The 11,933-nt window shown below is 39.3% G+C and overlaps 2 protein-coding genes across 2 annotated transcripts in view; both read left to right on the plus strand.

Annotated features, from left to right (window-relative positions):
- LOC144019770 (uncharacterized) overlaps positions 1–4,932 on the plus strand; it is an 83,620-nt gene extending 78,688 nt beyond the window's left edge. The window contains exons 41-44 of the mRNA XM_077523030.1: positions 729–785; positions 916–996; positions 1,098–1,257; positions 2,590–4,932. Of these exons, the coding sequence (XP_077379156.1) occupies positions 729–785; positions 916–996; positions 1,098–1,257; positions 2,590–2,872 (581 nt within the window). The 3' untranslated portion in view covers positions 2,873–4,932. The remainder of the gene's footprint in view (positions 1–728; positions 786–915; positions 997–1,097; positions 1,258–2,589) is intronic.
- A 623-nt stretch (positions 4,933–5,555) lies between these two features.
- Positions 5,556–11,896, plus strand: rnf215 (ring finger protein 215). The gene is made up of 10 exons (XM_077522392.1): positions 5,556–6,127; positions 6,207–6,344; positions 7,548–7,619; positions 7,704–7,789; positions 7,849–7,903; positions 7,989–8,093; positions 9,411–9,527; positions 9,596–9,724; positions 9,821–9,923; positions 11,495–11,896. Exons 1-10 carry the CDS (start codon positions 5,909–5,911, stop codon positions 11,515–11,517), a joined length of 1,047 nt encoding a protein of 348 aa, XP_077378518.1. The 5' UTR covers positions 5,556–5,908; the 3' UTR covers positions 11,518–11,896.
- The last annotated feature ends 37 nt before the right edge of the window (positions 11,897–11,933 follow it).

The raw sequence follows: 11,933 nt of genomic DNA on the forward strand, positions 1-11,933 counted from the left end.
TCAATTGTATTTTTTAGAGCGGGGATAGATGGGGGAGAATCTGATTATGCTCCACTGTAAATGTCAAACTTGGAAACAACTTTACTGATGCCCAACCACCGGTAGATGACATCATTGCCCCATTTTATACGAAATAAACACAAGTTCAGAGTCCATGGGAGAAATGGCTGTATTTTGGCAAACCTACATTTTTCTGCTGTCAATTATAAAAGAACGGGACGGGGCAAAAAGTAGGGAGTCTATTCTGTTATTTGGTAGATTCCGTTTATATATAATTATTGAACGTAATATCACATGGGTATTGAAAATTTTGAAATTTCCTAAAATGGCTGGCAGTGAATGAGTTAATGGAAAAAATGAATGTAAATGAAAAAAGAACATATGATGAATGAAAAAGCATTTATAATAAAGTAAAAATCATACCAAAACGAAAAAAAAAAACATACAAAATAAACGAAAAAAAAACACTATATATATATATATATATATATATATATATATATATATATATATATATATATATATATATATATATATATATATATATATATATATATATATATATATATATATATATACGGTAATTAACGGTAATTTTTTTTCCAAAAAATTAATGCAGATTTCCATTATCGCGGGTAATTTTTGGAATGTAACACCCGCGATAAATGAGGAAACACTGTACACACGCACGCAGAGTTAACATACTGTACGTGTGCATGTTCCCATAGTGCATAGCGGCATGGGCATCAGAATCACAGCCAATGAGAAGGTTCGACCTGATCGAGGTGAGCTTTTGAGCCAATAACATTTCAAGCCTGGGTTTCAAATTAGGGCTTGGGGTCTGGGTTAGTTTTTGAGGTTCAACTCACAAATCCGGGTTGTTGTTTTTTTGTTGTTTTTTTTTGTATTTTTGAGGTTCGGGAGTTGAGAACCCAATCGGCGAAGTGGTGTTGCAGGTGGACGTCGTCGCCAAGGAACGCAAAGTGAACGTCAAAGGTGACGACCGCTCCCATTCACACGTGAGCGCGCGACGCTGCGGGCAGACTTACCGAGCGGTCGCCGTCTCGTCCCCCCCCCCCCCCCCCCCCCCCCGCCAGTGATCGGCGTGAACGACCTGCGGTGGCAGACGTCCGGAATGTTCCGGCCCTTCGTGGAAGTTTCCCTGCTGGGTCCGGCGCTGGCAGACAAGAAGCGCAAGTTCACCACCAAGTCCAAGAACAACTGCTGGAGCGCAAAGTTCAACGAGAGCTTCCAGTTGTCAGTCGCACGCACGTGACATCATCACACGTCACATCACACTCAAAGCATATGAATGAAGCAAGGGTTTGTGTTGACAGCTAGGGTTCCAAAGTAGGGTTTCAAGTTAGGGTTTGGATCCTCTGTTTGGGTTTCAAGACTAGGTTACAGTGCGGTGTGTGTGTTTTAATGTTTAAAAGTCAGGGTTTTTGCGTCCTCTGTTTGGGATTCGAGACTAGGTTAGGGTTTCAAATTAGGGTTTCAAGAAAGGCTTTCCAATTTGGGTTACTGTTAGTGTTAGGGTTCAAAAGTATGGTTTCAAGGTAGGGATTCAAGATTAGTGTGTCTCATTAGGGTTTTAAATCAAGGTAGGGCTTGAAAGTAGGGTTTGAATTTAAGGTTTGAAGCCAGGGTTTGTATTTCAAAGTAGGGTTTCAAGCTAAGGTTTGACGCAAGTATATGTTTCCAGCCTGTATCAGGATTCGAAGACTTGGTTAGGGTGTCAAATGAAGGTTTTGAATGAATTTTTAGGGTTTGAAAGTATGGTTTGAATTTAAGGTTTGAACTAAGCCAGGGTTTGTATTTCAAAGTAGGGTTTCAAGCAAGGGTTTGAAGGAAACATTATGGTTTAAAAGAAATGTTTCCAGCCTGTATCACAGTTTGAAGACTTGGTTAGGGTGTCAAATGAGGATTTTAAATGATTTAGAGTTTGAAAGTAGGGTTTGTATTTAAGGTGTGAAGCCAGGATTTTTATTTCAAAATAGGATTTCAAGCTACGTTTTGAAGCAAGTATTATGGTTTAAAAGTAAAGTTTTCAAGCTGTATCGGGTTGGAAGACTTGGTTAGGGTGTCAAATAAGGGTTTTAAATGAATTTTTAGGGTTTGAAAGTATGGTTTCAATTTAAGGTTTGAACTAAGCCAGGGTTTGTATTTCAAAGTAGGGTTTCAAGCTAGTGTTTGAAGCAAACATTACGGTTTAAAATTAAAGTTTCCAGCCTGTATCAGGGTTTGAAGACTTGGTTAGGGTGTCAAATGATGTTTTTTAAATTAAGGTTTATTCGGGTTTCAGATTAGGATTGAGGCCAATGTTAAGAGTTTCGAAGTTAGGTTTCAAGTTAGGGTTTGAAGCCAGGGTTTGGGTTTCAAAGTGGGGTTTCTAGGTTAGAGTGTCAAATTGGGGTTTCAAGCTAGGTTTTTGAGTTTGCTTTAGGTGGACTTCTGAAAGCAGCGTTAGACTTTTGAAAGTTGGGTTTCAAGGGTTCGCGTTTGAAATGATTGCTTCCAGTAACATTTCTGTCCCTTTTTTGTCATGGTGCGTGTTTGATTTTGTTTTGTTCATCCGTTTCTGGCCAGCACGTTGGGCAAAGACGGGAGCGAGTCGTGCGAGCTGCACGTGTCCGTCAAGGACTACTGCTTCGGGCGCGCCGACCGCCTGGTGGGCGTGGCCGTGTTGCAGCTGCGCGACCTGGCCGGTCGCCGCGCCTGCGTGTGCTGGTGCCCCCTGGGTCCCGCCGTCCGCGCCGACCAGACGGGCACCACCGTCCTGCGCATCCTGGCCCAGCGGCCCAACGACGACGTCGCCAAGGAGTTCGTCAGGATCAAGTCGGAGACGCGGCCCGCCGAGGAGGGCAGGTGAACGAACGCAACCCGGAACCGGACGTTTCCCAACGCGGGAACCGGGGACGAAAAGCGCCTGGAACTTTGGAGGACTTCCGTGTGTGGGACTGCAGGAATTATTGCCAAAAATAAGAGGTCCAGGAACTGCAAAAAGTTTCAGAAATATTAGATGGAACTAGCAACTTTTAGACAACCACTGAGTGTCTAGTCCAATGGAACTACTGTCAAAATTTAGCTCCAGGGTAAGTTTATCCGAGCTTACACATCTTAGTTTTACCAACCAAAAAAATACCAAGAATGAAAAGTTACTGAATCTTTAGGCGGAACTAGAAACTATTAAGAAAATTTTGTGTTTGGACTGTCAAGATTTAGCTCCAGGGCTTAAAGATGACTCAACAATACCATCTAAATGCTACCTTTTAGTTCCAGGATCATATACCAACACTAAAAAGTTCCTGGAACTGAAGGTAGCTTTGAAAGACAATAAGTTGTATCTTTGGACTACAAGATTTATTGCCTAATTGTTGTTCTGGGGTACTTTATCTGGGCCAAAAAGAAGACCCTACCAAGACAGGTAGTACTTCAAGAAAGAAGACCTTTGAGGAAAGAACTAAAATGGAGTGCAACTTTAACTCATTTACTCCCCAAAAAACGTATAAATAGTACGTTCTATTTTAAATATTACCATGCTCCTAAAGACGTATTTATACGTTTTGGCTTTGATGCAGCCTCTGAACTGAAGAGAATGCTTGAACCAATGGTAGTTGTTACAAAAATGGCCAGCAGATGGCAGCCGAGTATAAGAGATCATAAAGCTCTTTTCCCCCACTATTTTAAACAGATTTGTGATTAATGATGAAACAGTGCTAATTGATGCGAAATGGAAACCGATAGAAATATACTTTTTTTTTTTTTTTTTTTTTTTTCCCTGATGAAAGAAGAGGCTCTAATCTTTGTTTTGGTAGATTCCATGTTTTTATAGCAATAGGACACAATATTCTATGGGCCTTGCAAAATCAGTCAAAATCCAGTAAAACAGCAAAAATGTCCTGGGAGTGAATGAGTTAATGACAGTATTATCTCGATTTATTTCCATTTGAATTTATGGGAGCTAAAAGACGATCTTGCTTTGTGGTAGTACTTTCCAGAGGTCCCGAATACTTTGGGAAGACACACACACATCTAAGAACTACAGGTACCAAGAACGAAAAGTTTCTGTGGGAAATATTGTCAAAAAAAAAAAAAAAAAAGTTCTAAACTAATTTATTATGACGAAAAACGCCTGCTAATTCCAGGAATTTACAAGTATCAACAAGATAAACGCACGTGTCTACATTCAGTTCCGTGGTAAGTTCATCGGGACCAAAATAAACACATTCCTCCAGAAATGACCATCCTGATTGTTTACAAACGTTTTGCTTTCTGCGTTTATTATAAGAAGCTAAACGCTAGCTTGACAGCTTCCACCTGTGCTCTTATGTATCGTAGCTTGAACGGCAACCAATTTTGCAGACTTTGGCCGCCATTTTGTTTTTGGAAAAATAACGCAGTAGCTTTGAAATGTCCGACGGCTAGTTTGAGTATCTTCCTTCACTTGGTGTCCTTAAAACTGGTGCTTGATGACGGCACTCGTGGAATTGAAGAGGCTGGAAAGCGTTTGACGGACATAATTAAAAACAACATCCTCATTTTCTCGCTGCCTTGAATTCAAAACTGCGACAACTGCTGCCAAAACGAGGGCAAACTTTCAACTTTGTGACCGTTCCAAGAGTCTCAGCGGACGTTTTCAGTTTGATCGGAATGTGTGACGTGCAAGCGAAACCACATGAGTTTAGTTAGTCCGTGTGTGTTTACAACGTGCCAAGAAATCCAAGCGCTCCTCTTGGATACGTTTGTACATATGAAGAGAAATAATTAAGAGCATGAACAAAGTGTACAAACTGCTGTTTAATTAAAGGTAAACCCTTTTTGCCATGTATGTAAATGTAACATATGGAGACTGATCAAATATGTAAGACATTAGGAAAATTGTGTGATATAACAGTGGAATATTTTGTACATAAAATATTTATGAATGAAGGCAATGTGTGGTCTCCTTTTTTTGTTTAGATAACATGGAAACATTCCTCAGTAAACTGTGGTGGATATATCGCTCATCACAGAAAATAAAGAATATATGCTTGTGAGTATTATTTGCTTTCAATATTTGCTTGAAATGTGACAATAGAGACACTTAAAGCTATTCATTAGCCTGTCTATGGTGTTTCCTATTACGTGTTAGTATTTCGCTAGTGGACTTAATGATGCAATTATAATTATTGTTTTAAATATTTAATTTGCTTTATTTTACAGAGTGTGACAGTTTTTTGTAAGCATTTCCCCCACCAAACTGGCCCATGCTTACCTTTAAAAAAGAATTAAATGCCCAAAACACAACTTTTTGGCATTCATCAAAAATACTGATTAGAAAATTAAATGCAAGGGGACAATAATATAAATATAGTTTCTAACTTAAAGTTTGTTATGCAGCGAAATACCTTTAATATGTACTATGTCAACTCCTTACTTATGTAAATCACATAACATAACAAATAACATAAGTTAGGTTTCAAAAATTTCGTATTTACATTAAAACGAACCAGGAAACGAACCCGGAAGTACATAACTAAAGTAGGCCTACATACCTCTTGCATTGTGAACTTGACTTGGGGTGTTGAATTTTTGTCACCTTAAATGGTGAACATTATTACACAATGGTGGCTATATGCCGTTTAAAGTAAAATACCGGAAATACTACATTTCAAAATGTCATACATGAGTCATGCTAAATGGGTCTGTCATTACTAACGTTCCGGAATGTAATGTAGTCTGTTATCGAGATAGTAATCCCCTCGTAGATTCCGGTGTGGTCAGTGGTCACACCGGAAGTGCTAGTCGCTTGTTTACATTCTTTCGCATTAGCTTAAGCAAAAATAATGGCTGACAGTTAACCGTCTCGGTGCTAAAAAAGCCTCTTGAAGCCGCTTTTACCTCTCTGCTGGTGGGCTGAACCACCATGGCGTCCCGGCTGGCGGTGCTTCTGTGGCCAGGGCTGCTGCTGTTGCCTTTCGCGGCGGACGCGGCGGCTCCTCCGCGGGTCGCAGTGGTGGAAGTATACGCGGAGCAGCGGCTAAGCGGCGCTCTGCTTCGCGGGGAGGTGGTGACAGCTAGTCGGGGTGAGAGCACCAAGGGCCCCGGTGAGGACCCGAAGAGCCTGGAAGGAGAACTAGTGCTGGTCCGTGCAGCACGTTTACGTTTTACATGCGTGGTATTACCTAATGTGCATGTACTGAAATCTTGTTCTGTTTTGTTAGATTCGGGACGTGGAGCCTCAGGTGAGCGGAGATGACAAGGAGGAAGGGGAGCTTTGGATCGGTGTGATGCCAGTGGAGGACCACCAAGGGTCCGCCGGGAAGCAACAAGAATCCTTCACAGAGGCGATGGTCAGCAGGGTAAGGCACATACAGTGCTCCCTCGTTTTCCGCTGGGGTTAGGTTCCAAACAAACACCCGCAATAAATGAAATCCGCGATGGAGTTAGCTTTATGGTTTACATTTCTTACAGATGTTTTAAGGCTCTAAAACCCACCACCACACAGTTTATACACTTTTCTCACGTTTCTCTCTTGTTTAAACATTCACAATGGTCAAACCTTCATAAATTTTATAGAATGGGTACATTACTGTAAAAAAAAAAAAAAAAAAAACAAAAAACGCAAAATTGTACTTCATAAAATCCGTGATATAGCGAGACCGCGAAAAGTGAACCATATTATAGGGAACACTGTAATCATACTAGTTGCAGAAATTGCGTTTGAATGATGAAGAGGAACTAAGACAGTGTAGGACTAAACAAAATATTGGAAGTACTTGGAAGTTGTGATCGGTCAAGGAATGAGTCGGAGGTAAAAGTCTAAATGTGTATTTGAATTTGAGAATATGAAAATTTTGATAATGTAATAAATAGTTGTGGGAATATGTTATTGTGATTTTTATTCTCCACACTTTTTTGCCGCCTAATAACTCCCACACAATACTTCCAATTTACATTGTTCAAATTTCAACTAGCTTAAAATATTCACGCCTCCCGGGGTATATATCATCTGATTTCACATAACTCAGTATTTTCACAAATTAACATTTAATATAAACTTTTCCCCATTCATTTTCACGGGACAGACATTGAAGTTTTTCTAAGTATCACTTTCCACGCCCACTTCCATACATATAACTTATCATCATTACCAGGTGTCTGATACTGCTTGGTGGCACAGTTGGTAAAGCACATTGTCCAGTAATCAGGAGGTTATAATTTCATAATTTATCTCTCAATTGGCTTCATAAGGATTCCACATGCACTCAAGTCTTAGCATTCAGCTTTCAGCATTCCCACGCAATTTCTCCATAAATGGCACTTAGTTTAGTTCTATAAATTCTCTGATTTTTACCAGCCTGTTTAGTGGGGGGGAAAAATGGTAAAGAAAAGAAAAAAAAACACAAAAAAATGGTTTGTGTCGGGTCAAAAGGTTGGGAAATTTTGATGTAAATATGTAAAACTCTGTATTGGTTTAGGGATGTTGTCATGGAAAATGTGAAATAATGAAAAACCTGTGAATTATTGACCAGAAGAACATTTTGTCCATTTTTGTCGTGTAGATGAAGCGAGCGTTGGTGCTTGGCGCGTCGGCACTCATCATCCTGGCTCTCAACCAAAATACAGTCAGAGAAGTATGAAGACAAAAAATGTATGTATGTGTGTGTGCATATGAATAAGATAACAATAATAGAGTATTTGTTCGTATTGTTGTTGAGATGGATCTGTCTCAGGTTCTGTCCAAGCCCGTCATCGTCATCCAGACGTCGGAGAACGTCACCAGACTCATCGGCGCGCTGCTCAGGTATGCTAATCTGCTAGCAAATGATAGCATGTCAATACGCTAATGAGTGCACTCTTTAGGGGCCTCCACGCCACCGCTAAGATTACCTTCACCAACGTCCTACATGACAACCTGGTAAGCGTCAAGATTTAGCGGCCCGTCGAAGACGTCGACGGCGATGATGTGAACGAGTGTGCGCAACATGTTGTGGTTGGGCCAGGGCGCCACGCTGACGCTGTGGTCGAGCTGCGGGCGCTCCAGAGGGGGGCGCTATGGTGAGTGGCAGGGCGTCATCTGCACGGGAGAGACCAACTCGCAGGTGCAGGTGCGTCAAAACGCATGCTACGGTGCAGACGTGCTTCATGCTAGCATGACATTTGTATGACAAAAATGTTACGATGGGCAGTTATTATTATTCATCATGAAAAAGCTCCGATACGATACGATAATTATCGCGATATTGTGGGGAGGTTGACGATACAAAAAAAAAAAAAAAAAAAAAAAAAGGTCAAACAATATTGTGCTTTTGTACTAAGGTTATTTTATTTTTAGTATTTTAGTTACTTTTTAGTTAACTAAAATTTAAATATAAAAAATTGCGTTAGCAAAATAAAACAAATGTTTAAAAAAAAAAAACGAAAACTAACTTAACGGGATACTTGAGTCATTGGGCCATTTTCAGCAGTAAAAAGTTAATATTTTGTCTATAATTAATGTGGTAACATTATTTTTAGTACCTTTAATAATAAACTTTTCCACTTGCTGTCGACTGATGATGACATCACCTGCGCTGAGGAAGTAGGTCACGACCAATCATGGCTCAGTTTACTGAACTAACTCAGAAAAAAGGTGAGCCTTGATTGGCCGTTACATACTTCCTCAGCACAGGTGATGTCATCATCAGTCGACAAGTAGAAAAATTACTTTTTAAAAAAAGGGTATTAATTGTACATGAAATATAATGAGGTTATCAAATTCATTCTGGACAAAATAATCTACATTTTATGTTTACAAAACTAACTATAATTACAGCAAAAATAATTTAATTAATTTAATGCGTGAGCATTTGGAGATGATTTTAAATGTGATTTTTAGTACGGTCTATTTATTTTTTATATTAACCGCCAGGTTAAGGAAATCTGCAAGTGTGTCGCACAGAAGTGATGTCATCTCGCAGCAGCCAATAGAAAAGCACCTTCAGATGATGTCGCTCCCATGGTGTTTTTTTAATATTGCACACTTTTTCTTTTTTTTTTTTTAATACTGAAACTAACAAAAGTAAGCATTTATTAAATAACTAAAACTAATAAAACCACAAAAGAACCACCCTGAAAACTAATTAAAACTTAAAAAAAAAAAAAAAACGAATTAAAAACTGAAATGAAAATTGCACAACTTTAATAACCCTGTTTTGTACATCATCTGACCATTAGCATGGATTTTAAACATAGAAGGCCAAAACATGCTTTGTGAAAATTAAATCGCACTAAAAAAATAATAAAACACTAGCCACCAGAGGGTGCTAGAACTGCACAAATGGAAATCAACCCATGCTGCTTTTAATATCGTGACATGATGACGACGATATATTGTGACAGTTTTCATATTGCGATATCGCCGTTGTCGTTCCGTCCCTATTCAGAAGTATCTGCAGCAGCTGTGGGACACCATCCTGTGGGTGGCGCTCATCCTCAGCACCGGTGTCATCCTGCAGGCCCGCTGGCAGAACCACGAGCGCCAGCTCCGCGACAACATGGAGGTGAGAGTCCGTCCGGGATCGGACGGCCGTCAAATCAAAATCGCTTAACGACTTTGTCTCCGTTTCAGTCTCTCCCTAAACAGGACATCCTGAAGACCATGTCCTCCCTCCGGACCAAAACCTACCGAAGGCCCAAAGTGTGGCGCGGCGAGACGGAAAACTGCGCCGTGTGTCTGGAGGCTTTCAACCACAACCAGGTTTAAAAAAAATAATAATAATAAAAAAATAAAAAATAAAAAAAGTGGACTTGAATGTACAAAACGGGACGGTTGACGCGCGTTCGTGTCTTGCAGCGTCTTCGCGTGTTGCCGTGCCGACACGAGTACCACCGCGACTGCGTGGATCCCTGGCTGCTGCTGCATCACACCTGCCCGCTGTGCAAGCGCAGCATCTTGGGTGAGGGAGCCACTCAAATCTTTGCATCCGGCACCAGTGACTCCTAATTGACATTAGGGATGTAACGATAACGGCAATATTATGATATTGCGATATTAAAACTGCTACAATATATCGTCATCGCCATGTCACAATATTAAAAGCAGGATATCTGTAAAAAAAAAAAAAAAAAAAAAAAAAAAATCAGGTTGATTTCCATTTGTGCAGTTCTAGCACCCTCTGGCTGCTAGATTTTTTATTTTTATTTATTTTTTTTTTTTTTAAAGTGCAGTTTAATTTTCACAAGACATGTTTTGGCCCTTCTACGGGTATGTTTAAAATCCACATTAATGGTCATATGAAGGGGAATGTAATAGGCTTGTGATATGTGGAGGAACTCAAGGTGTGCGTGCATTAGCAAGCAAGTGCCTCAATAATAATAATAATATACTTTATTAAGTGTTATTAGCGATTGTAAATTGTCGATATACATTGCTGGTATGTACAAAAGCGCAGTATTTTTTATTTTTATTTTATTTTAAAAAATTTTTACACAATATCGTGACCTTTTTTGTATCATTCGCCAACCTCCCCACAATATCGTGATAATAATCGTATCGTGACCTTCATATCGTGATATCGTATCGTGATGTTTGGATATCGTTACGTCCCTAATTGACATCAAATACAATTTGTTTTCCTCGTATCAGGACAAAGGTTATTTTAGTTAACTAAAACTAATGAAAAAACTAAAACTAAAATTTTAAAAAACTGAATGCATTTAAAAAAATAACTAACTGAAACTACATTTTATGTTTACAAAACTAAAACTAACTACAATGACAGCAGAAATGTCCTTCGTATTAGTCTTTGGTAATTCATTTAATGCTTGAGCCTTTGGGGATGAGTTTCTTTTTGTTTTGTTTTTATTTTAATTAATAAATACAAGAATCCGGCACAAGTGTATCCAATTGAAAAAGGATGCAGTCAAAAAAAAAAAAAGCATCTAGATGTGAAATGCACTGGTAGTAGTCGGTCGTTTTGGTTTAAAGATTTTTTTTTTTTTTTTTAATTAATAAATACAAGAATCTGTCACACGAGTTCATGACAGGACGTAGTTAAAAAAAAAAAAAAAAAAAAAAAAAAAAAAAAAACTGATGTGTAATGCACTGGTAGTAGTCGGTCGTTTTGGTTTGAAGATTTATTCATTTATGTATTTATTTTTTAATTAATGAATACAAGAATCCGGCACGCGGGTTCCTCATGACAGGACGCTGTCAAAAAAAACAAAAAACATCTATGATGTTAAATGCACTGGTAGTCGTCAGTTGTTTTGGTTCCAATGCGTTTTTTTCTTTTTTGTTTTGTTGTTGTTAATATAATAAATTACAGGTATCCGGCCCAAGTGTGCATACAATTGACAAAATCCAGCAAATGTACTGTGAAATACACTGTGGTGGTAGTAGTCGGTCATTTTGGTTTGAAAATACCAATTTTTTTTTCCAGAGACACACAAAAGTCAAAATTTTCATTTTATGTTGTGTATTTAATAGTAGAACACGTCTGATTTTACAATCTTCTTTCCTCCTCAGGCGGCCTCCACAGAGACAGTTAGCGGTCACCGTGGCAACACTCCATTTTTGGTCATCCTTCAGTGCTGTTTCCACATCAGATCAGAAACTGTTGCGTGTCCACAACGTTTCATGCGGGAATTTTTTGCGTTTGACACGCTGCACTTTTGCACCCGCGACCACGAAAAACCTCAGCAGGCAAGTCCGGCACCGTTGGGTCCAAAAATGGTGTCGACGAAGAAACCCTCCGGTGTGTTTTCGATGTTAAGCAGGTTGGAGATGTTCAAGTATTTATTGGAAGCATTTTCATGTGCTGTTGTTACAAAAAGTGCTAACAGGTCAGGTCCGTGTATAAAAAGTTGTCGATTTGTGGTTTGTGAAGGCGCAAAATGGTCGATGCAATAAACGTCCACTTCTTCCAAATGTCACGTTTTGCTTTTTTCGTTGCCAAAAATAAAAA

The sequence above is a fragment of the Festucalex cinctus genome, chromosome 5 (genome assembly GCF_051991245.1).
Source record: "Festucalex cinctus isolate MCC-2025b chromosome 5, RoL_Fcin_1.0, whole genome shotgun sequence".
Lineage (NCBI taxonomy): Eukaryota > Metazoa > Chordata > Actinopteri > Syngnathiformes > Syngnathidae > Festucalex > Festucalex cinctus.

Excerpts from the sequence above, each read along its gene's own strand:
- rnf215 (XM_077522392.1), top strand. The coding sequence starts at position 5,909 with ATGGCGTCCCGGCTGGCGGTGCTTCTGTGGCCAGGGCTGCTGCTGTTG. Across the intron at positions 7,904-7,988 it reads ACGTCCTACATGACAACCTG|GGCGCCACGCTGACGCTGTG; the intron begins GTAAGCGTCAAG and ends TGGTTGGGCCAG. Across the intron at positions 9,725-9,820 it reads AGGCTTTCAACCACAACCAG|CGTCTTCGCGTGTTGCCGTG; the intron begins GTTTAAAAAAAA and ends CGTGTCTTGCAG.